The following is a 24435-nucleotide window of genomic DNA, read 5'->3' as shown; positions in this document are numbered from 1 at the left end:
TGTCAAAAGCTGCTGTGTGGGAACAAAGTCCAAGCATCGAGGGGAAACAGAGAAAAGGAGACAAAAAAGCTGAATTTCAGGAATGGTAATAGGCTGGGGCACTTCTCATTTGCTTTAATGCAGCTTTTAACTTTGCAGTTGGTGCTTAGATAATGTGCTGATGGCTCTAACTCTGCCAGTGGTCTGCCCAAGGCTTGCTTTGCTTCTCGGGGTGGGTATTTGCTGTTGAGGCATCCTCAGGTGAACTGGGTTAGCTCCAGATGCCCCAGAAGAATTGCCTCCTTGGCCTAGCATGAGTTGTCAGATGCGTGCTTTAGTCTCCTGACCATAAACTTGTGGATGCAAGTCTATGGCATTGGCCTGAATGGGACAGGAGATGCACAACAGGGCAGGACTTAACCCAGGCTGTCAACCACTGGGGCTGATGCTGAGCACGCTCTTCTTTTTCATCTTTTTTTTTTTTTCTTTTTTTTTTTTCTTTTTTTTCCTTTTTTTTTTTTTTCTTTTTTTTTCTTTTTTTTTTCTTTTTTTCTTTTTTCTGCTGCTGCACTCAGCCGGGTGGCAGAGCATGGGTAAATCCGGGTAGTAAGGCACAGGACAGCAGGACAGGGCAGTGCCCGTGGTGAGAGAGCTTGGGCAGGGCTAGCAGCTGGGAACGTCCCTGCCTGCAGCAGGACTTTCAGGCATTTCTGACCTTCCTTGTAACCCTAGTGAGAACAAGGTGGGAAGCCAGGGAGGCGTGTACTGCCAGGCAGAGTTCTCCACTGTGGCCTTCCTTCACCAGATTTACTGTCATGCCTTGACCAGGACCCACACAAGGGATAAAAAAGGAGAGAAACAGGCAAACTGGTCATGTGGGACTGCATGTTTCTGGCAAGGGCATGTAGGACATGCCCAGGCTGTTTGTGAAAGTGATGTCATGCACATAGGATACACGTTACCCTATGCTTTGTGTTTTATGCACCAGGATACAGTTTGTGTTTATGTATTAGGATATGGTTTGTGTTTATGCAGTGGGGTGTGGTTTGTGTTTTCTGCACTGGGACATGGTTTGTATTTTATGCACTGGGACACGGTTTGTGTTTATGCACTGGGATATGGTTTGAGTTTTGTGAACTGGGACGTGGTTCATGTTTTACACACCGGGACACACTTTGTGTTTGTGCACTGGAATACGGTTTATGTTTTATACACTGGGACATGGTTCTTATTTACACCCTGGGATGTGATTTACGTTTATACCCTGGTCTCTGTGTTGTGTTTATGTTTCTATATATTTATATGCCACCAGCACCGCGCCCCACACACCAACCAGGCCGCGCGCGCGGCGGGGCCGGGCATCCCCGTTGCCATGGCAACGGCGGCCGGCCGGTGTCACGTGCCGGGGGGGGAAGCGGCGTCACGTGATGTTTGGCTACCGCCGAGCTCCTTCCGGGTCGATGCGGGACGCGGCCGGGGCCTGGGTGAGCGGGGCCGGGGGGGGGGGAGGAAGATGAGGAAGAGGAGGAGGAGGAGGAGGAGGAGGAAGGGGGGGGATGAAGAGGAGGAGGAGGAGGCCGGGGTGAGCCCCCCTGTGAGGTCCTTGCCCCCAGGCTTGGCTTGCTGTGGGGCTGCAGGGCCCGAGGCTGGTTTTGGGGCGGTTTCTGGCAGTTTTGGGGCCCAGCAGCCCCTCAGCCCCGCCGGCCTGAGGCCGACCCCGTCCCGCAGCGCCTCACAAGCAGCCTCTGGGGTGGTGGCTTGGGCTGAAACCGAGCCGGGGGCTGCCTGCTGGGGGTGTTTGTGCTGCAGGAGCGCTCCCCGTGCTGCGTCTCCCACCTGGCAGCCCTCAGCCCGTGCTGGTTCCTCCAAATGTTTCTGTTCTCGGCCACAAACCCGCTCCCGAGCGTTCAGGTGGCTCCGGAGCCCACAAACCCAACTCCCAGGTGGCTCTGGAGCCCGCAAACCCGCTCCTGCATGGCTCTGGACGCTGCCATTAACGTTGTAGTTCTCTTCCAGGGGCTCTTGTGCTCCTGGTTGCCTTCCAGCCCTGCCTCCGAAATATTTCTGGTGTCATCGCTGTGCCCTCCTTTCTCTTCTCCTTTCTCTTCACCCCCCGGTTGCAGCAGCCCGGTGGGTGTCCCTCGGATCTCCACCAGCTGCAAGCTCCTCTTTGCAGGTGCTTGGCAGTGTCACTGGGGCCACAGCCTTCCAGCTGAGCTTAGATACAGCCAACAAAGACTCCTTGTCAACATCTTTCAGAGACTGAGGACGTCTCCTGCAGTCTCTGCTGTCACTTAGAGAACCCAGAGTTATTTTAGGGTAGGAGCTGTTCTTGCGCCATCAGTAGGGCAACGCTCGGGAATGGGCACCTTGCAAATTACACTGCTCTGCTCTCGTGCAGGCAGCATTCTTGGGGAATGCGTGACGCTTTCCTGGCGTGTTCTTTGCCCCGAAGTAATGGTGGTGATTCAGAGAAGCCACGTGTGATGGGTTATTATGGTCAGTACGAAATCTGACAACGTAGCTAATAGAGAACTGCCCCTGACGTTATCGTCCCCTGGCAATGGCATTGGCTTGCGAAAAAGCTTGAAGAAGACAACTTCTGTAATTCAAAGGTGCTAAACGTGTCTGTTTGAGGTTTGTTTCAGTTCTGGAGTATTCTCATATTGCAGCTGAAAATGTGATTTTATTTTTTTTTCCCTAGTTTGATGTCAGAGTGACTTTATCGTGTGGAATTCCCAGAGGGATGTTTGCTCAGCAGATAAGCAGGAATGGAGGAGGTAGAAGAGCTGCGTGAAGGACAGAAAGCTTTGTGCATGGGGGAGTTCTGTGATTTTTGGGCCCAGGAGGGCTGCGTGTGCGTTTAGAAAGCAGCAGCTGTCTGTCCTACGATACTGAGCTCCAAAGCTGCTCTGGATTGAGGATCTGTCAGCCTAAAGCCTTGGCTGGCCGTGCAAATTGTGCCTGCCACACGCCGAATGGTGTGGCGTGAAGTTAAATACCTTGCTCCTGACACAAACTGTGCTTTCAGGATTTCATTTTCAGTTGTAGCTGCATACTGGCCAGCAAGCTGAGGCTGAGCTGTGAGTTGGCCAAGTTGCTGAGGGCTAAAAAAGGTGTGCTTCTTTTAGATTAGCAAGCCGAATTCTTTCAGGCTGTGTTTGTAGCATGTAAACTATGTATATTAGGTAAAAAATTATAACAGGGGTCTGTCAGCTTGCTTCTTATTATATCAAAGTCTTTTGTGATGGGGGAATTTTACGTAGTCTGATCAGGAAGAAGTGAAGTAGAGCTGGTTAAGCAGGTGAGTCTCAGCAAGGGGAGCCTGAATGCTAGCTAAAACTTCTTTGTTTTAAGATTTTATACGTGCTGTTGCCAGTAATAAATGTAAGGGAAAGTTGTAAAAGACAGAAATTGCAATCCAGTGTTGGTTACCAACGTCATTTTCAACGTAGATGTGGCGTCCCCCATGAACAAAAGGTGAGGGTTTCTGGCAGGCGTTCTGCAGGTGCAGGTTGATGTCCGTACCTACGTGAGCTGGGTTTTGCTGGTGTTCTCACAATGAAGTTGTGCAGTACTTAGTGCAAACATTGCTCCAAGCGTTTGCTGTTGGAAACCCACAGTTGTTCCCTGCGAGTTTCTGCCCTGTGCTGTTGGACATCTTTATCTGTTGGGGCATCTTTATCTTCAAGATCCATTCAGCAGCTGCAAAACCAAATTGTCGGAACTTACGCCTTGGACTGGCCCAGTGATGTTCCCCGTGTGATGCAGCTGCTGTGGTCGAATTAGAAGCCCAGGTTTGCAAGCAGGGTGGAAGAGCTGCAGTTCTGGGCAAATATCGGAGGAGAAGCGCTGCTGCTGCTGCTTTTCAGGCCAGGACTTGGTTTGCATGAGGCATTGCTGTCAGTAAGGACAAGACCCCTGAGAGATCCTCGGTGATTTTACTCTCAAACTCGAGTACTTCCATGACGCCCCGCGGGCCAGCTGATGGAAGTCTTGCTAGCAGAGGCTGCTGAGCTCCGGGCTGTTTACTGCTCTGGCCTGATTTTAAAAAACAAACCATAAGTTGCTTTACATAGTATCTTTATAAACGAGTAGGGTGCTGTGGATCCTTCTTGTCTTCCCTTTTTATTCCCCATCCAAAAAGCTACGGCTGAAGCCATCACCTTCATTTTGTCTGCCTAGCTGGAAGGCAGGCACCTCTGGGCTGAGGCCTCTCTGTATCACTCAGGTGTAATCAGGGTGCATTGTAATCTGTCAGAGCAAATGACTGTGGCTAAGTATTAGTGACAAAATAATTGTTTTACATCAGGGTGTAAAGATCAAGCCATAACTTGAGCACGCAGCGATTAGGATCCCTAAAACTGATCTTGCCTAATGGTCCTGAGTGAGAGAGTAGGGAAGTGACAGAATGAAAATACCCCTCCAAGCAACCTCTTGCTTGAACATAAACAGCTCTTTGCTCTTTCCCCATCCTTGCCACCCTACAAGTGTGGCTGAGAATATACATATGAAAATCTCACAGTCCTCTTGCGAGACACAGAAGTAAAATCTTTTGCAGCTTGGAGTCTATTGTTATCTGTGTTTTTTTTTTTTTTTTTTAAATCTATTTATTTTCTTTCTCTTTTTTTTTTTTGTCTCCCCCCACAAGTAACATATCACTGTCATCTTAAATTTGAGACCTGTTAGACTAACCTGCAGGTGAGAAGAATGAGGTGATGACCAGCTGCTGACTGTTTGTGTGCACTGTTTTCTCTCTTAACTAGAAGTCCAAGAAAGGAGCATGGACCAGCCCAGCGGAAGGAGTTTCATGCAAGTGCTTTGTGAGAAATACAGCCCTGAGAACTTCCCTTATCGTCGTGGTCCTGGGATGGGGGTGCATGTCCCCGCAACTCCGCAGGGTTCACCTATGAAAGGTAGGAGCCTGTGGGGTTTCAGGTGGGATCCATTTCGCAGTTGCTGTTGCTTATGTTGAAAGAATTGCCCTGAATTGCACAGAAAAAGGAAACATCACTCTGTATTATAAAGTGTTTGCTACGAGAGAGCTGAGACTGTGTTCTAACAAAGACAGAAAGTGGATCTGGTGCCTGAAGTCCTACTGCCTTCCTTGTCAGCACAGCAGAATCAGAATCTTTTTGATGAAAAATGGAAACAAGACCTTGTGCAGCACCAAGTTTTGAGGGCTAGGCAGTCCCTGCTGATGATTTTTTTCAGCCTAGTGATATTAACTGCTTTATTAGCAGCTGTAGCAACGTGCATTTTGGCAGAGATGGCTTAACAAATGCAAAAAACTTGATCCAAATGTGAGGTTACTCCATATGCTGGTAGTATCACGCAGCAGTGCCATCAGCTTGCATTGATGTCTGTAGGTACAGAGGGAATCCAATGCACACGGGACTGGATTTTATGTCGAGCCAAGTGATGAGCTGCAGAATCTCCAGGACTTTTTTTTGTGACAAGTGGCTCAAGTGAATTTGTGGTTTGCTTTGGCTCGCTTCTCAAGGCATCAACTTATCTCTGCGACTGCTTTTGCTGATCTAGTGGAGAAATCCTCTCTCCCCTTTGCTTCTGACCTTACTGCCTGAAGGCATTTTCAGACGGATGTGTGTCTCAAGTGCTGTGCTGCTCATGTACGTCCTTCAGCCTTCTAGGCTGCAGAATCTATGTTGCTACTTCACGTTCTTTGAACTGGATCAGTTTGACACCCTTTAGTCTTCCCTCCAGCTCTGATGTTAGCATTTGGTTCTCTGTACAGATGACTCTGAGATGCCCATTTGTCCCACCAACCTGCCGCTTCTTTGTTTAACCTCTTGCTGTGAGTCTAGTTTAATTTTCCGTCAGGTCAATTTGTATCATAACCAGCCCCAGAGGGGAAAATAGCTGTGGAAGTTAGCTGGGTGAAATGTGCAGTAACTGAGTTTGACAGAGGAGAAAAAGGGGGCTGAGTTCAGCTGAGGACAAAACGTACAGCATGTCACTCAAAATTAACACAAACAGAGAATCTGCCTGATGGAATATGCAGCCAGGGCCCTCTGTCCTGTGTGCTGGCACATACCTATCTGAGTTGTTTAGATGGGGAAAACAAAGCACTTGTTTGTAAGTCTGAAATTGTGATGGAGATGTGACCTGCAAGTATATCACAACTAGGTCCCAAAGTCCAACACTCTCCTTTAAAAAAGCCTAATGCTAGTGAGCAAAATGAAACAGAAAACTCAGATCACTCCAATTATTGCCTGCTGATAGAATCCCTTTCTGTTCGTGTCACTGTCAAGCATTAAAAGGAGAGAAAAAGGGCCGTCTTTAGGGGAAAGCTTGTTGCTGAATTTTAGCAGATTTTGATACTCAACAGAGATGAGAGAGCTGTATTGTATGTGAGAGTAAGCCTGATGGCTTGCATTGCCTGAATTTGGATTTCTGGGGTTGACATGGTTTCCTGTGACAAATCCATACCTTTTTAGTTTGTCATGGTTTGGCCTTAGCAAATCAAGCCGTGACTGTGCTCTAAGTCCTTGTCTGCGGAATAACTCTAAGCATGTTTACCTGCATGAGGAGAGACTAAAGCGAAACTGAAACAGAAACGTGAAGGGCAGAGCAGAGACCTAAGCTTTTTCAGGCTCTTCTAGATAGCTGAAAAGGAAGAGCTTAGAAAAGAACTGCTTAAATATATCCTTGCCCGAAGTGGGCTAAGTACAGGAAGATAAGGAAGTCTGGCTCTGTGCAGCTAACAGTCGGGCTAGTTCTGTATCCTATCTGCAGCAGCAGGTGCCTGAGGAAGAGCATAAGTTCTGGCGAGAACTGATACGAGGCTGACTGTAAGCTACAAAGGACTGGCCTGTCCCTGCTGCTCTGCTGCAGACAGAAATGTGTGTAGTAACTGAAGAGCATCAGTGCTGGTGGTATGGCATGTTGAGATGCAGGAAGGCTTCCTGGTTTATGTTGGTCACTTGTCATAACATCCGTATTTATCCCAGTTTCTCTTAAATGTATATAAATTGTGGAATTTCTGGTAGATCCTTTTGTTTGCTGAATTTCACACTTCTCTCGATTGCACTGGTTGAGACGAAGGTGTTGGTTGTGATGCTGACCACAGGGCATCTTTTCTTCTACCCTCTTTCAGACCGTCTCAACCTTCCAAGCGTGCTAGTACTGAACAGCTGTGGCATCACCTGTGCAGGAGATGAGAATGAAATCGCCGCCTTCTGTGCTCATGTGTCCGAACTAGATCTTTCTGACAATAAACTGGAAGACTGGCATGAGGTAAAATGGTGACTTGTGCGTCTGTCTGAATAGCTTTGATGACTACTGTCATGACAGCAAATGCATCACAGGTCACAGGAGTACTTCATTCATATAAAGGAGTTAAATTTCTGTTTATTTTGTGAGTTCTTTCTATCATCTATGAAGATGATGCTTATTTACTTTGACAACTACAGAGCCATAAACTTGATGAATTTAATCCGTTTGAGCACTTGACTCCATTTGCCTCATGACTTATGATCTTGGCCTGTGGGTGACAAATATATATTTTTTATCGTGCAAAGCACTGGAGCTGGCATTTCCAAAGTCAAGAGGTTAATGAGCGGTGCGGGTTTTTAACAGAGTAAGAACCAAGGAAGTCTGAGGAATGGGAGTTGGTTTCCAGCTTTGCCACTGATTCTGTGATGCTGGGCAGGGTATTTATTTATTCTCTCTCCTCTTTTGCTTTGGCATCTGCAGAACAGGTTTAATAATATTTATATCAAAGGACATTTATGAAGCCTCATTAATTAATGCCTCATTAATTAATGCTAAATGCTACTGTAAAATTCTCGGAAGTGCTTGGCTGGAATATACTTGATAAATGCAGTGTAACCTGAGTAAAATAATCACAGTCTGTTGTTGTTCCTTATTGACTTACGTTCTGCTTCTGTGTCAGTGTTTATCCCTTAAAGAATAGGAAAAAAAGAAAAAATAGAAAAAAGGACAATAGAAAAAATGAGAAACGGGGAAAAAGAAAGGATGAGCAATGTAAAAAGTGTCACGAGTTTCTGTCCTGTTAAGCTCCTGTGTCTTTAAATGTGTAGCAAACAGTGTCTGCAGCAATGTTGCTGCTCTGACACAGAGGCTGCCCTGCCATGAAGCCTCCCCTCGGCTTGCTCTGCTCTGGGCTGAACAACCCAAGGGACTTCAGCTGCTCACCTTGCCCTCTAGGCCCTTCACCACCTTTGCTGCCCTCCTTCAGGCACTCTGTAACAGTTTTGTCCCTATTACCTTGTGCCAAAACTCCAGGCAGTGAGGTGAGGCCGTGTGATAAGGCTGGTGCCTCCTGACTTGTTTCACTGTGACCCCAAAAAGCCTCCCACAGCGATGAGGTGCTGCTTCCCTGCTCCCTGTTCTGCCTCTTCCCCTTGCTGTTGTGAGCAGCTGGGGTCACACACAACCTGCATGCCTCGCACCCTGCTGTTTGTTCACTCTTTAGGCTGCCCCTGGGCAGCACAAGGTGCTGGCTTCTGCACGAACTGCAGAAAAGCAGGAAATGAAAGGTTTTCCATGTGCTTTGGCCCCTTCCTCTGAGATGGGATTAGGTTTTCTTAGCCCGTCTCCAGCAGATAAATATCTAGGTGGCTCTTAAAAACTGCTGGTGATGGGGATTCCAGACCCCCAGGTAGCCTATTAGCTGCTTAGCTAATAACTTCTTAGTCCAAACCAGGTAACTTAAGTCTCCCATGCTGCAAATTAAGGGAATTGCTCGCTGCCCTGTGCTCAGCAGACACGGAGGAGCGTTTGATGCTGTTCCCTTCACGACAGCCTTTTATACCTACAGAGGGTATTAACGCTTTCCTGTCTCCTTTTCCAATTTTAGTATAACATTGAAAAAAATCCACTTAGTCCTTCCTTTGTTTGCAGGCCATTTCTTTCTAAATCCTGCATTGTTTTTCTTGCTGTGATGTCCTTCCAGTTTGTCTACTCTGTTATTAAAGCATAGAGCCCAAAGCATGACCTCACCTGAGCTGAGGCTTCGTTAGTGCAAAGGGAGGCAGGGTGTTTGCCTCCAGCATCACATACGTAATGCATGAATTAAGGCTTTGCAAGAGGCAATTATCCTTTGCTACAACTGGGCCCTATTGTATGCCTGTGTGTCACGGTCTTCCCAAATCTCCTCCCATCCCAATCCCTCTGTGGAGTGGAGCTCTCCAGCCAAGCATTTTGTGACCCCTAAGTATTTTCTCAGTGAATGCCCTTTCCCAGCTCAGGCTGTCCTTGAACTGCACTTCCATCTTTTGGCATTCAGGTGGCTTTGCTTTGGCCTCTGCTCTTGTACTGCAACGTGACATCAGCTCTCCCACCTTAGCATCATCCACGGATTACAAAAACACCCACCGTTCAATTCTTTTGCCAATCGACAAGATAACGAGCAGCATTCTGCTAGAAAATGCCCTCGGTATGTCTGCTGGTTCTGTATTGAACTCGTAACTGAGAGTGATATTCCAGGGGCTATAAGTCCTCAGTTTGCCTATGTGACGGGCATGCAGAGGGCAGCAGGCGCTGTCGTTCCATTAGGTGACTTGTCACTGAATCAGTTACCCAGCCGAGGAGGAAAATTAGATTGACGTGATGTGTTCTTTGCAAATTGGTGCTGCCTGGCCGTTCTGGTCACTGAATCATTTTTAGGTGGCCACAAATTAATCATTTAAATAACCTCTTCTGGTATCTTTCTGGGTATTGGCGGTATCTAGGTCAGCACCTGCCCCTATCACACAATCCATTATGTTTCCTGCACTCCACCTCCGTACCTCGTTGCCTCTGGTTTTTCCTTTTCTGCATCTTTCTTCCTTCCCTGTCTGCTCCCGTGCCCTCAGGTACACAGAAAGTAGCCCCAAGCATTGGTACCTAACATTTGGATTGATTGTAGGAAAGCTGCTGTTTTCAGGGTAATGGGATCAACCAAGGAACTCATCGTGTGTGTAGGATGAGCTTCTGCCTGGCCCTCACGGTGGGCAAAACAGCGAGGGCTGGGGCTGGTGGGGAGCAGTGGAAAGGTGAGTGGGAAGTGGAAAAGTGATCAGCGACAGCCACAGACTCAAGGGATGTGCCCGTGGCCCCCCCCTGCCAAAAGAGGGGTGCGGCAGCTCCCTGAGCTGCTGGCTCCTGCAGTGTGGGGCTGCTCCAGCGTGGTGCCCAGGTGGGTTTTATGGCCGCTCCCAAGAGACTTGCTTTCTCTTATCAAGCTGCTCTGAGAGTGTAATTAAATGAACTGCTGAGGCGAATGAACAATTAACCAATCCATTTAGATCAGTGAATAGCTGGAGTATGATTTACAGGTAGTTATCCAAAAGCCTTATTTCCCCCCCCCATATAATTTCCTTGGTCACTCCAGAGGGCCCCCTTTTGGAGATGGGACATTATTGCTCGAGGTCCGATTGCTGCCTGATATGATTTTCTTTCTTTCTCTTTTTTTTTTTTTCTTCCTTCCCCATTTAGGTCAGTAAAATTGTGTCCAACGTCCCCCACTTGGAGTTTCTAAACTTGAGTTCCAACCCTCTCAGTTTGTCCGTTCTAGAGAGAAGGTGTGCTGGGTCTTTTGCTGGCGTTCGCAAGCTTGTGCTCAACAACAGCAAAGCTTCGTGGGAAACAGTCCACACGATCCTGCAGGAATTACCAGAGTAAGCACGGGGAGCTGGGCCTGGAAAGGGGCACTCACTGCACGCAGGTCGAGGCTGTGTCATCAAATCTCCTGGAGAGGGGTGTGAGGAAGCAAGCGTGATGGCTAATAAAACAGAATTTCTTTGGGAGCTTGGGAACGGGCCAGGGGAACACTTTACACTGTCATCAATGCTGAATTTGTGCAGTGCTGCAAAGCCCACCAAGGCTTCTCCTCCAAAATTAAAGGCTGGTGTTGAGAGATTGCTAATGATGCTGACAGTGGAGGAGGTGACACTTGCTTGTGAGTTGCTGCAGAATGAATGGCGCAGCGCATACCTGTGCTAATGGCTTTTGAATGGGATGGAAATCCGAGGGTCTGGCCACTTGTCAAGTAATATTTCATCGTGCTTTGCTGTGCAAATGTGTTCGTTTCTGTGGTTTGGCCACGGTCCACTTTAGCAATGGCAGTCAGCTTCGCCAGACGTCCTCGGTGGCTTTAGTTTGATATCAGATTCCTCTTCTTACAGCTTTGTAAGGGGAGATGATGGCAGCAGCACATCCCCCGTGGCCAGCATATGCTTAACTGGGATTAGGGGAGGCAGTTTAGTTGTCTGAAAAGTTAGTGGGACCTATTTTTTCTTTCTTGAATGGGAGCCTTTGGCAGAACCAGTCATGTGGGTAAAAAGTATCATCTATATTGTATGAAAGCACCTTTGAAAATTAAGTGGTGAGCGCTGGGTGGAGGTACCAGTCACTAATGGAGCTGGGTTGGTGGCTCGTTGACCACAAATGTGGAACAGCCTCCCAAATCATCTGTTACACAAGTAATACCAATAAAAGCATTTGGTGGGCCAGGAGGACATGTAGAGAGGTTTTTCATCTGTGGAGGAAGCTTATGGATAGGAGCAGAGCAGAGATGTAGGTGAAATACTCCATTTGGAGGGGTGAGGGGTCCTCTCTGCCCCGAGGTTTCAGGTCATGTAGGAGCCGTTAAAGAAAGGTGTGTTAAAATCACACATGCATATCCCTCTACCTGAGATGATAATCATTTCAGAAGGGATGCTAAGATGCTGATACGATCCTTCTTCCCCTTTGCAGCTTGGAGGAGCTCTTCCTGTGCCTTAATGACTATGAAACAGTGTCTTGTTCTCCGGTTTGCTGTCAGTCTCTCAAATTACTCCACATAACTGACAATAATCTTCAAGACTGGACTGAAATTCGAAAATTGGGGATTATGTTTCCGTCACTGGACACGCTTATCCTGGCTAACAACAACCTCACGACCATTGAAGAGACGGAAGATTCCCTAGCAAGGCTGTTCCCCAACTTGCGATCCATCAATTTGCACAAATCGGGTGAGTGCCTGGAACTGGTACGCCTGTTGTTCTCGGTGGAAGTGATGGCAGATCAGGATATTTCCTCACAAGTAGGTGAAAAACACACTTAGTGCTGACTGAAGTGCACGGGCCTGTTGCTGGAGCTGAGATGAAAAAGCCCGGTTACCTTTGGCCCAGTCTACCCTGGCAGATGCACTGAAGTGCACTGACCTGAGGAATGCAGCGTTAGGAAAGGAAAACAGGCAAGAAATCCACTTGCTCATTTCTGTTGGCTTTACCTGCTGCTTTTGGTAGTTAGTCATTACCTAAACGATGAGTCAGAGCAAGATGGACTGGTAGTTATTCAAACTGAGCTGGCACAGAGCTTTTTTCCTTAGTAGTTTCCTTCCATTTCCTGTCCCTGCCCCAGGAGATTCTGGCTGGAGGAATGATAAATAAGTGCCCGACAGTGCAGTGGATGAGAGAATCCCATTTGCCGTTCAATCTGTGTTTTATCTTGGGTGAAATGAGCACACGTGTAGGTACGTGACACATAAGGACCAAGCATACATCAGCCAAAGCTGTCCGTCAGCCACGCTCAGTTATTGGAAGCTCACCACAAGCTGTGCTCGAGGTGACTTGACACTTCAGCCCCAGAGATTTTCCAACTGATACTCCAGAAGGAGAATAAAGAATCGGTGTATTGGGCAGCTCAGCCTGTGCTCGGACAGGGGAAGCTGCATCAGGGCTGTGATGCACTCGTGAGGTGGCACGTACGCCACAAGCTCTGCTTCAGAAGTACTTAATGCATCATCACCTTTTGTTCTCTGCAGCTTTCTATGCAGTGCAACTGACAGTTAAGTGTTCACCTAGGTAGAAAGTACTTTGTTAGCGTGCTCTGCAATGTAAGCATCAAAGAATCCATATAAAAAAGGCTTAAAGCTAACCAGAGGAAGAAAAGCTTGTTAAGCTGGATTTGAAAGCACCGTGGCACTGAGGAGCAAGTGCTCCCATGATAAGTAGTTTTGCAATTTTGATGCCAGTTCTTTAAGAACCCGGGGTTCTGCATTGCATTTTGGTGGTTAGGGAACTGTTAAGTTGAGTAGAGACCAGAAACAACAAAGCAGAGAATAATGCTGAGTATGGAGAGGTCCTGAGCAGCGATCCTTTTAAAATTGTCTCAGCACCCGAGGAAGCAACCCAAGCAACTGAATAAAAACAATTAATGGTGATCAGAAAGACATCAGATGGCAAGTTAGTGGATGTGAATGTGCTACAAAACAACTTAGTGCACCAAGTATCCATGCAGGTGCTTTTGGACACCTCCCTTTTGTTATTCTTCACTCCTTGAAATAGCATAAAGGACATTGGTACAGATGCTGATTGAGTATTTGTTATTTCTGCCTGTGTGTGCATTTTTTTTTTTACAGAAAGCTGCAGCACTCCAAAATTCTGTCATCTGAAACACAAAAGGATATGCCCTCTTGAAACTGGCACCTCTTAGCAGACCCTTTTAGCTTAGTGGAGATCAGGAATGAGCTAATGATAATGCTTTTTTTTTTTACTGACGTTGTAGCAGAACAGGGTCACAAAGGGATGAGGAATTTTGCCTGTTGGCGACATCAGTTTCTCCTTCAGATGTGGCTGTTTCTCTGCAGTGGCTTTGTCCCACCTACAAGAGCCCTGTGGCTGATAAGAGTTTTGTTTCTGCTCTGAGAAGAGCTCCTGCTTCTGAGCTGCTCAGTGATGCACGGTTTGGGCATGAGTTTAGCATTTTCTGACAGGTTTATCTTAAACAAGACCTCTGTGGTTTTTTGTTTTTTGTTTTTTTTTTTTTTGTTTGTTTGTTTTTTTTACCCAAAAGGTGGAGTGGCTTTTTTTTTTGGTATTTTCTTTACTGTATGGATGAAGCTGGATGGTGTGTAAAAGCTAAGCTCCCAAGTCACCCATACAGATCATCTATCCAGACTCGTACAGCAGCACGAGAGAATTCAAACCACTGCATCTTGCAAGCAAATGAAGGAGGTCTTTTTGCTCATGACACGCTGAAAACCTGACTTCTCAAAGAAACTTCAGTTGACAATTGCTTGTAACATATGTTGTTTGTCTGTGTCTGATAGTCTCGGATACATAATTCATTACCTCTGAGTGTTTAAGGAAATCTTCTCTTCCAAGCAGGTCTGCATTGCTGGGAAGACATCGACAAGTTAAATTCTTTTCCCAAGCTCGAGGAAGTGAAATTACTAGGAATTCCTTTGCTGCAGTCCTACACCATGGAGGAACGCAGGAAGCTGCTAATAGCCAGGTCTGTTGTTTGTTTATTCTGCTCCAAGACGTGTTTCGTGACAATGAGTGGCTGGGAGCTCCTAATTGGAGGAAGAGGCTGTTAGGAGCTGGGCTTTTGTATGAAATCACCACTCAGAAAGACAGGAGCTGGTTTTTGCTGTTTTAGAAAGACAGAGAGGAGTGGAAATCTGTAGCTTAACCTCTCAACTACCCAGGGAAGGATTTGACTGTCATGCACACATATATACACATCATACATTCATGTGGTGAAATGGTAATGCTTGGTTTTGAATGTGCTTGGAAGCTGCATGGCATTCACCCTCTCTCCTTCTCGAGGGAGACGAGGCTACGTGGCAGGATTCTCCTGGTGATAACATTGCAGCTCGTAGCTTTTGGGGGAGACTGTCCTGTTGGTCACCCTGTCTGGGTTTCCCTCCTTTCTGACCGTATTTTTTGGTGTCTGCAAGCAGGTTGCCATCCATCGTCAAGCTCAATGGGAGCATTGTTGCAGACGGGGAGCGAGAGGACTCGGAGCGATTCTTTATCCGGTATTACATGGAGTTCCCAGAGGAGGAAGTCCCATTCAGGTACGAATTCGTTGTCTTGGAATGGAGAACGGGGCAGAAAAAGCAGTCAGGCAAAAGGGAAGGTGACCAAGCAGTTGATACTACGTGGGAAATCTGGGCTAGCTGGTCCATGACAAAAACATCCCTCACACCCTTCCCGTCTTGCCCTCCTTCTGTTTTAGTTAATGCCGTGACATTAGAGCGTTGTCTGATGACTTGTAGAATCACTTTGGCGTGAAATTCAGTCTTAAAGTGTCCACATCAAGTGCCATTACACAACATGACTGTTCACTTCATGATCTTCATTACTTCCTGGCCTCCCAGCGGCTAGCTTCATAACCCACCTGTGTTTGGGAGTCCCCAAAAGCCAGTTCAGATCATGCTCTCCGGTGCCAGGCCAGGGCATCTAATTCTCTTGACCATCTGGTGTGTGGAATAAGGCTGGCAATGGGAAGCTGTCCCCTCACTTTGAAGCTTGCAAATCACACGTCTGATGGTTTTTCCTTGCCAAAAAGTATGCCCAATGACCTGTTCATCTTTGTAAACTAATGAACTTTGACAGCTGCTGTTCGGGCAGTATCTGCACCAGCAACCAGCATCTACTTACTGCTTCTTAATGGGCTGAGGAAGGATCGTGGAGTGTCAAGCCACTGCCTTTTTGTGCCTTTTGCCCTAGGATTCCCATGTGCTTTTCAAAAAGTGAAGCTTCAGAGCCCTTTCTTTACAGAAAGAGGGCAGGACAAGAGCGTGGGTGCGTGTGTGTGAGCTGGCAGGGGACAGACAGAGGTAGGAACGAAGCGAGGAGCAGGAGCTTAAAGGTATGGCTGGGTAGGGAAGGCGAAGATGTGAACAGAATGTGTTTGGTGTTTACGCCGGTCAGTCAGCGTTTCTCTTAGCTTAACTCCCAGGTAAAACTGCCTCTTGTTTTTCGGAAGAGCTGTGTATGTGACCTGCCAGGACAGTGAGGGCATCAGAAGGCTGGAGCAGGGAATTGAGGGCACGGCGGTCTGTAGGAATACTAACAGGTCCAGCAATTGTAGTATTTGCTGAAGGCGTGCTGGGGTCAGTTCTGAGGCGCAGGGTACTAATGTAGTCAGGGAGACAAGACAGCTGGAGAGCCCTCCTGGGCCTTGTTCTAAGGACAAGTTCTGGCTTGTAATTTTAGAAGCTCTTGAAGCGGAAAAAAAATGAAACAACGGTCGGAAGGGATAGCAGCACAGGCAGAAAATGCTGGGGAAAGGGAGGGGAAGGGGAGGCAGGGACTGTGAGCTCGTGGCACTGTTGCTGGAATGGATTCTTTTCCATAACATCTTATTTCTAAGAAAACTGTTTTATGTCTTGGTGTTCATGGCTCCAGAAGGAGAGAAGAGCCAGGCAGGTGAGCCCAATGGCTGCAGCTGAGTCCTGCTCTTTGGCAGACAGGGCTCTGGGTGACTTGGGAAGGCAGCTGGGGGAAGGCAAAGCAGCACCTTGTGCAGGTATTTTCAGTTCCAGACCAGGAGAGAAACTAAAGAGCAAGCAGCCCTTTGATGCTGGTGGGATGGTTGTGCTGCCCTGAGCTCGCAAGGAAGGATTTGAGGAGGAGAGGGAAGGTAAATACATAGCTGGTAGGCTCGGATTGTGTGCCTGCTTGTTGCTGTGGGCTTTTGCCTCTAGGCATTGCAGTGGCAGCTGCCTTGTGTGTCCAGGAGCAATATATTGTGGAGAAGGACGGGCTGTGTGTGCCCGTGTAGTCACACAGTACCACGCACAGCTGGGTGCTTAACATATTCCAGCCAGGTAAGAAATCACTAACATCTCACCCATCCCACGAAGCTGGGCTGATCTTGACCAACAAGCCGTGTGCTCTTACAGTAAGGTACAGGAGAATTTCTTCTGCCTCTTGATTCCTTAACCTTTAAGCCCTGTTAGCGTCCTTTTCTCAGTCAATGGCCTCTTTGTCTGAATCCCTTCAGCTGTGCAGCGTATCCAAGAGACTTGTGCGGCCGCTGAAGGGGGGTTATTCTCTTCTGGAGGAATTGTGTGCCACTACGGAGTATTTTCTAATGAGGCTGCAGATGGCTGCGAGTGTCCCTAGTGCCGAGGGCCGGGTTCAGCTCCTGGCCCCGTGCTCAGCAGCCCTAACAGGACCAGAAAGCTGGCAGCGGGATTTTGCATGTGCTCGAGCTCCCTCCGCTTTGCTCCAGCTCTAGTGTGGTCCCTCAAGGTGGTTTGTAATTAGAATCGAATCAGGGCAGACGCACGTTGCTGCTGGGAGCACGGCATCTGCATTGCAGTGCTGCCTCAAGCGGAGGAAGGCGACACAGTGGTGCTTGGAAAACACGTAAGTGAAGCAGCCCCCCTCAAATCTATCGAGGCAGAACGTGCGACAAACACGCAGCGTGCTCTGCCTCCCTGGTCGGGCTGCGTCTTTTCGTGGGCTACAGCTCAAAGGGTCGGGGGAAAAAGAGTGAAATAAGCAGGAATAATTCTCTCTGGGTGACGTGGGTGAGGAAGGAGTGCTGAGCCTACAATCCGATATTGGCCGGCTTCTTGAGTGACGTCTTTGTGCCTGTGGGCTTTTAATGAGTCCTCAGCGTGTCTGGTCTGCTGTTTATCTGCAGAATATCAGAGGCACTTTTAGTCAGGCTCGGTTCTCCAGCATCCTCTTCTCTGGCAGCCAGCGTCTGTCAGGCTGCGAGGGTGATTACAGAAGTCTCCAGGGTGCCTGTTACCGGGGCACGAGGAACCAAACGAGCAGCGTGCCTTTGTCCTTATTGATTTGAGGGGTTCCAGTCTTTCAGACTCCCAACTTTCTTTACAGACTGCAGTTAGAGGACAAGGAGCAGGCTGCAAAGCTTGTTCTGCCTTTCCTCGGTGGGAGAAAATAGCAGACAACGTTGCCTGGTCCTCTGCATATTTACAGCACAGGTTTGTGTAATCGTAGCCCATTCTTCTCCCTCTCAGCCCGCTGGAGGTTTGTCTCTCTCTCTCTGTTCTCCCCAGCATCAGCCCCGTTTGCTTTTAGCCTGCATTTCAGGGAATTGTTGGGAACTGAGAGCCCTGACAGCAGTTAGTCCTTGCAGCCCTGCCTCGCCGTGTGGCTGCTATTTGGGTTGACACACGAATTGCAGCAGCACCACAGCCAGCACGTGAGAAATTGTTGCCGGTTCACAACGTGTGGAGCTGGTGAGAGTTTCAGGGACATCCCAAAACAGGCTGAGGGCAGCAAGGGGAGGTTTGCTCCCTTCCCCATCTCCCGTCGGCTGTTTGCTGCTGGCTGCGTCCTTCTGGAGGCGGCAGAAGCAGCACCGTGGTGAAATCCTTCCCCTCGGTGACACGCCAGCCAGTGCTTGTGCTCACTGTGGGCATAGCCAGCAGGTAAAGCACAGGGAGTATGTTCTCCTCTCGGCACTGATGGCTCTCCTAAATCAGCCTGATCCTATCAGCCAGGTGACTGCGAGAGCAGGGCAGGAGCCTGCGTTCGGACACTCAGCCCCGGTGAAGGCTCGCTGTGGCTGCGAGACGAGGGAAATCCTAGTGCCTCGAGGCCCTTACCTCACTCCCCGGCAGACAGAGGGGCTGCTGTTCTGCAGGAACATTCCTGCCTCGAGCAGGACTCCCTGGGGTCGCCCGTCCTGCCAGGTCCTGTCATCTCTTGACAGGGGCAGTGACACAGCACCGATCACATTCGGCTCAGGCTCGGGTCGGGAACAAAAAGCTTTCTGTACGGCACGTAGTGGAGGGCCTCTGAAATGTTACCTTTCTCTGCAGCTCTCGCTCTTTGTCATTGCAATTACAGCGTGGGTTGTGTTGCCTTTCTGCCCTTTTCCCAGCCAGGAGGCAGAGATGCTGCATCCCCGAAGGGAGCTTTACCTGCTGAAGGCAGCAAGAGGGTGAGAGGGGCTTTCCATTTAGAGGACGGCTCCTTGGGCTGGACCTTGGAGCCATTGCAGCTCTGCCAGTAAAATTCCCACGTCATTTCAGAGCACTCTTAAAAGACCAGTTGTCAAGAAGTCCCCCATTTTTTCCCCATCAGTTTCCAAACCATGCAGCGGCTCCCCTTTATCTGGCAGTCTTCTCGTTCCTCTACTCAGTGGAGTAAAACATTTGGGACCTAGGTGTCCTCTTGGAAAATGGCAGGAATTTCTGAATATCAAGTCAGGCCATGAAGCCACAGGTCCTGGGAATCTCAGCTGAGGGCTCTGTCACTTGTGGTACCGCTCGCTTGGTTATGGCACCCCTTAGAGAAATATTTGCACAGCAGCAGGGCATGCAGAGTCTTGTGTCCTCTCTTCCTTGCCAATCCCACTGTAGTCACGGTTGGTGTGTCCGAAACTGTAGGAGCCCAGCAGAGAGCATTGCTGTTAAGCTTTCCTTAAAGAATTATTCTGAGACCAGTCAACTCGAGCGTCTCGCTTGGTGCTGCGGTGCACCTGGGGACTGCGAGACAAAGCCACAGGACTGGATGGGCTTTCTGCTTTGTATTTTCTCCTGCTCAGCGTCTTGCCTGAGAAATGCCGTGTGCTCTGTGAAGTGTCAGGCTAGCTGAAGAGAAAACAGACCGCTGCCAAGCCAGATTTATTCCGAATGGATGTCTGTCTGGGTTGTCTGACTTGAATCAGGGACAAATGTTGCTTCATGTGATGAAAATACAGCTCCGTGAAGTACCAGAGGGACTATATATGAGGGACTGTCCCGTCATTCTGGACTTCTTTTTTTTTTCCTCAGGTATCACGAGCTGGTCACGAAGTATGGAAAGCTGGAGCCTTTGGCAGTCGTGGATCTTCGGCCGCAAAGCAGCGTGAAGGTGGAGGTGCACTTCCAGGACAAAGTAGAGGAGATGTCGATCCGCCTCGATCAGACTGTGGCAGAATTGAAGAAGCACTTAAAAACTGTGGTGCAGCTGTCAACAAGCAACATGCTGCTCTTCTACTTGGACCAGGAGGCTCCCTTCGGTCCCGAGGAGATGAAATACAGCTCACGAGCGCTGCATTCCTACGGCATCCGGGATGGGGATAAAATTTACGTGGAGCCCAGAATGAAATAGCCTCTTTTGACCTTGTGCGTGCGTCTGTGTGCACGCACGCACCCCACACGCCCACACACATGCATTTAAGGAGTTTTTTGCAAGGTTTTTATTTCAGTCGGTTGGTTGAGGTTTGGTTGTGTTTCTATAGCAGGTAATGTCTTAGCCCAGAGAGCGCCCTGATCTGAGAACCATGCCCGCCATCCACTGCAGGTGACCTTGAGGTGACAATTGACTTCCGTGCGTGTGTTTCAGTGTGTGCAATACCTTGAAGGTTTCTTTGATGCTCCGGTATACTCGTGATCTGGCATGAATGGTCAGTTGCTCAAGCTAAAGAATGCTAGGGCCTGTAAGGGTGAGGGTAGCTCGGTGCAGAACTTGACCTGTTTATTTTTTCTTTTTTTCTAAAAGAAGACTTAATTTTTTTTGGCCGAGCTATTCAACTGCAGCTTGAGCAAGCTGAAGAATTTTATTTTCTTTCTGGGTGCTGTCTCTTACCCTTTTTGTCACGCTCAAGTTCCCTGAAAAGATCTAAAACAGTATTCGGTTTGAATCAGAGCTCAGGTATTCAGCATGTCCACTTAGCTCCGCTGCTTGCTATGAGTGTGCAGGGTGGGGGGAAAGAAGGAGACCCTGTTAGAAAGAAATGATTTCTGTTGCAAATGCATGCCTTATATCCCTGCCATCCTATTCTGAGTGTGGAGAAGGAGGTTTGCTTTCTGTAACCATGGCACGTAGTGTCTGCAACCTGTGGCGCTGGCAGCCTGGAGGCAAAGCTAGCCCGGCCGTGTAGTTTGGGAAGTGAATTTTGGAAGGTGGTGGATTGGCATTGCTTCGTTGGAGGAGCTTCTAGGAAAACGGGTCAGAAAGGTGTTGAAGGGCACATTTCCCCAGTTGGCTAGGAAACATCCCCACGATGCTGAAAGATCTTCCAGTAAGCACTTAACCTTGCACCAGTTTGTACTGAAAGTGGAATGGCTAAAATTGCTCTCCTGGGAGAGAGCAAGGCTAGAGTTGAAGTTTGTTTGTTGATGTTGCACCAGAAATGAAACCTGGCACTTTCCCTGGGGACCCCTGGCTGTGGGGTCCCTCTTTAGGGTCCAAACTAGCAGAATGTGTTGACTCGGATCAGTTTCTTAGCCGGTGAGTCCAAAAGCACCTCCAGTCACGTTTCTTGTAAAGCAGGTGTTCACTGTCAGCCTCCCCCACATGCACCTCGTAGGCATTGTGTGCTGCTGCTTGAATTAGCCCCCTGTTCCTGCTGCAGAGCAGATTCCCTTCCCCGTGCGATGAAACCCTCACTCCTTGGTATCTCTTGTAAATCAGACAGCCGTTTCACTCGACTGTGTCCTCCCTCGTTCCTCTGTCATCCTGACAAGTCGAAGACTTTTCACGTTGCCTAGTTATAAGAACTGCATAAAAAGTTTCTGAAGCTGTGCAGCGAGGGCTCTTGTTACACTCGAACTTCTGACCTTGATTTTGAAATGCTTCCTGTCCCCACATGCACTTTCTTTCCCGAGATGCTTTTGTCCATGCCACTGAGCTCCTTTATAGCCTCGGAGCTGTGTATTTCTCTTAATATTTTACCTAGTTTGTGGGGTGGGGTAGAATGGGGATAAATCATTATCACATAACCTTCAGGTTCAGGATGTAGGGACCGTTGGGAGGGGGAGTAGTTCTGCATCCACACTAATGATTTAAAAAAAAAAAAAGGGAGGATTTAAGACAATGAATTATTCGTGCCTCATCCCCCGGCCAAAACCATCAATTTCCTGGCACCGTTGAGACGAGCAATAGGAGATGGAGCAAGAGCTGCCGTAGGTAGCATAGAGGCTGCAGCCCGTAGCTGCGGAGCCGTGTACCCCTTAAAAAAAAAAAAAACGAGCGGGGAGATGGTGGCAGTGTAATATAAGATGACGCTTTTATAAGCTAGAGCTTTACTGAAGATGTATTTTCCATTTGGGCAGCGAAAGGCAGTTGCTGCCTTATAGCCGAACTCTTAAGCCAACACTTCTGTATGATATATACATAGATACGCATAGGAAAAGTTGTGTTTAATAAGATATTTTGTTATAAAACAAAGTTTTATGAAGATATGGTTGTTTAATATTAGAAGCCTATTTCTCCCGTTGACCTCCCGTTTAGGTACGTTATCCATCAGCCGCTGCATCGTCCGAGTTAAGCGACCAAGGCAGATGGAAAGGAATCTCTGATCTAATTCCATAGAGCAGTAATTGCCTGTGTGGGTATATTTATGACGTTGTAACTGGTATTCATGAGATGCTGTAATTATTGACCAACTTCCTCAGCACAATTAAATGTCTCGGTTGCAGAGAAGGAAATAAACAGAGTCCATTAAAGAATTGAATGGGATTTTAAAGAAGACCCAGCTATGTGCTTGTAAGTTTGTTCGCCCACTAAAGGTTACGCTCGTCCTCGTAGCGAGCGGTGCCGTCACCGCGCCGGCTCAGAACTGGCAGGAAACGATGGTTTTATTGACACCGGGCCTGGCAGGAACTGGAAGATGGAAAAAGAGAGCACCTCGTGGCCTGCGATGTCAACACGTGCTGGAGACTTGGCACCGCTGCCCAAATTGGCTCCCCGGGTCTGTTTGGGGCTGCGGTACGAATGCTGGCTGCCTCGCCGTGTCGTTGGGGAAGGTTGTTCCTGGACGGCGTTCTCAAGCTGTTAATTCAGCCGGCAGAGCACATGTTGGGGTATCCAAAGCCCTCGGTTGGCTTCCAGAGGAGAACGAGCCATGTCTGAAGCCCAGGAATGATTTACACATCCACATGATTGACTTTGAAAAGTCGGGCGGAGTGGCACGCAAGCAACACGCCAAAACACCCCGAATTGGATTGTTTTCCGCTTGTAATACCTGTCGGGGAAGGGATGTGTGCTTGGGCAATGCTACTGCTTAACGGGGGACCGTGGCTTGGGGATGAAGGGGAGGGCTGTGAACAAGAGGGATTTTGGGGCCAACGGTGGGCTCTGACAACGAAGGAGGGTCCCGAGGTGGCAGGAGGCTCGCTCTACATGCAGTGTCACAAGGGGCTGCATCCCGGTTTTGTTGACGTACCCACATTGGCAAAAGGTCCCTGGTTCTGTCACATTCCTTCCAGAAAGCAAAATACAGGCTTGCAAGCTTCTCTAGCTCTTGTGTCCTTTTATCCAAGCGCTACTTTTGTCAAGAACTGTTTTGTTGTTCATGCTAGTTCATGCATAAAGATCTGCCGCGGGCAGTCTGCGCAGTGGAAAAAGCACCTGGTTCGGCAGGAGCTAGGTAACAGCTATATACCAAAGTTTTGCACAGCTCTGCAGCTCGAGATTCGATGCTGTGCTGTGTTTTTGGGGACGTTCCTATTGAATATCCACGTTTTTGACCAGATGTTGCAAGCGTGTTGCCGTCCTCCGCTCCCTCCGTGTGGTTTGCCACCAGTTTGGTGGGGGGATGCCCGCATCCACCCGGTGCCAGACGATACAGAGAGGTCCACGGGGGGGCTCAGGACAGCTCAGGGATCGTTGTTTTGGGGACAGGCTCTCAGTTTGCCATCACCTTCTCAAGTCTGCAGTCGCACTGCCTCCCCCCATTGCTGTTTCTGCTTGTAAATGAGATTCCCAGATTGGAAAATGCAAACGATCTGCTGAAAGCAGCCCGCAGGCTAAAATATGTATTCCTGGCAGCTGTGCCACCCTCATTTGATGGTGGCGCTTCTGCAGGCACTACGAGGCGCCGTCCCCAGAGCCGCATTCGAGGCGGCTGCGGCCATCTCCAGGAGTTGGACTCGATGAGCCCTATGGGGCCCTTCCAACTCAGGGTATGATTCTGTCATCTCAGGCCTTCGCCGCTGTGATTGCTTCGCTGCATTTCCTGGCATCTTCAAATATGATTTAAACATGAAGGTCTATTCTCGCACCCTATTAATTATGCATCCGTGTGTAATTTTAAAGGAAAAGGGAAAGCTGTGAGTCTATCGCAGGTTTTGTTCTGGGTGCTCTCTTGGGGACTCCGCTTCCCGCGCCTGCAATTTGCCTTCGGTTTGCTCGCAGACTTAGCAGTGGAATTCAGGCCACTTAGGTAATTGGTTTGGAGCAGTTCAATAAACTTCAGTTTTTGCACAAAAAAATAGAAAAAGTGTCCTGAGCTTTGAACTTCCTTGCTCCCCGAAGCAAAATGATTCCCTCTGTCTCACCTGTGTACCTCTGGGAGAGGGCGAGCTGCCGAGGCTTTTTGCTCTGCTAAGTGATGTGGGATCCTGGAATAAACCCTCACCAGGGCGTCTTCCTCGGGCTGAGTCCCACGAAATGGGGATGCCACGTGGCTGAGCACTGCCTGCCTCGTCCTTTACCACTTGCTTTTCTCAAGGCTGGCCGTGGGATGGAATTTTCTCTGGAAAATAAATCGATAGCGGCTTGCTCGGCTCCCGACGTGCTCAGCACCGCAGGATGCGAGCATCCCCTGCCCAAAGAAAATCGCCTAGAAGGGAAAGTCTTCCCCAAAGAGGCAGTGAAACCTAATCAAACTTCATCAGTTTAGACTCGCCCAGGACAAACGGGACCAGAAGATTAAACTGCAAAAGGAGCAGAGGGAAAGCTGCCGGCACTGGTTTTTCTCTGTCTTACAAACCAGGATTAGAGTCACTGGGTTTTCTTTTGG

At 48.6% G+C, this 24435-nt stretch overlaps 1 protein-coding gene across 1 annotated transcript; it reads left to right on the top strand.

Annotated features, from left to right (window-relative positions):
• Window positions 1–1424: 1424 nt before the first annotated feature.
• On the top strand, window positions 1425–23888 carry TBCEL (tubulin folding cofactor E like). Its single transcript, XM_082778183.1, has 8 exons — window positions 1425–1463; window positions 4746–4895; window positions 7097–7236; window positions 10441–10622; window positions 11701–11957; window positions 14097–14223; window positions 14675–14791; window positions 19481–23888. Exons 2-8 carry the CDS (start codon window positions 4763–4765, stop codon window positions 19797–19799), a joined length of 1275 nt encoding a protein of 424 aa, XP_082634309.1. The 5' UTR covers window positions 1425–1463; window positions 4746–4762; the 3' UTR covers window positions 19800–23888.
• The last annotated feature ends 547 nt before the right edge of the window (window positions 23889–24435 follow it).

This window comes from Aythya marila (assembly GCF_965140915.1).
Source record: "Aythya marila genome assembly, chromosome: 23".
NCBI classification, from domain to species: Eukaryota; Metazoa; Chordata; class Aves; order Anseriformes; family Anatidae; genus Aythya; species Aythya marila.
This window is presented reverse-complemented; position numbering and strand designations above follow the sequence as displayed.

Bases quoted from the DNA above. Each gene is read 5' to 3' on its own strand.
- TBCEL (XM_082778183.1), top strand. From the start codon at position 4,763: ATGGACCAGCCCAGCGGAAGGAGTTTCATGCAAGTGCTTTGTGAGAAA. The intron at 10,623-11,700 runs GTAAGCACGGGG...TCCCCTTTGCAG, and splicing joins ATCCTGCAGGAATTACCAGA to CTTGGAGGAGCTCTTCCTGT. The intron at 14,224-14,674 runs GTCTGTTGTTTG...GTCTGCAAGCAG, and splicing joins AGGAAGCTGCTAATAGCCAG to GTTGCCATCCATCGTCAAGC.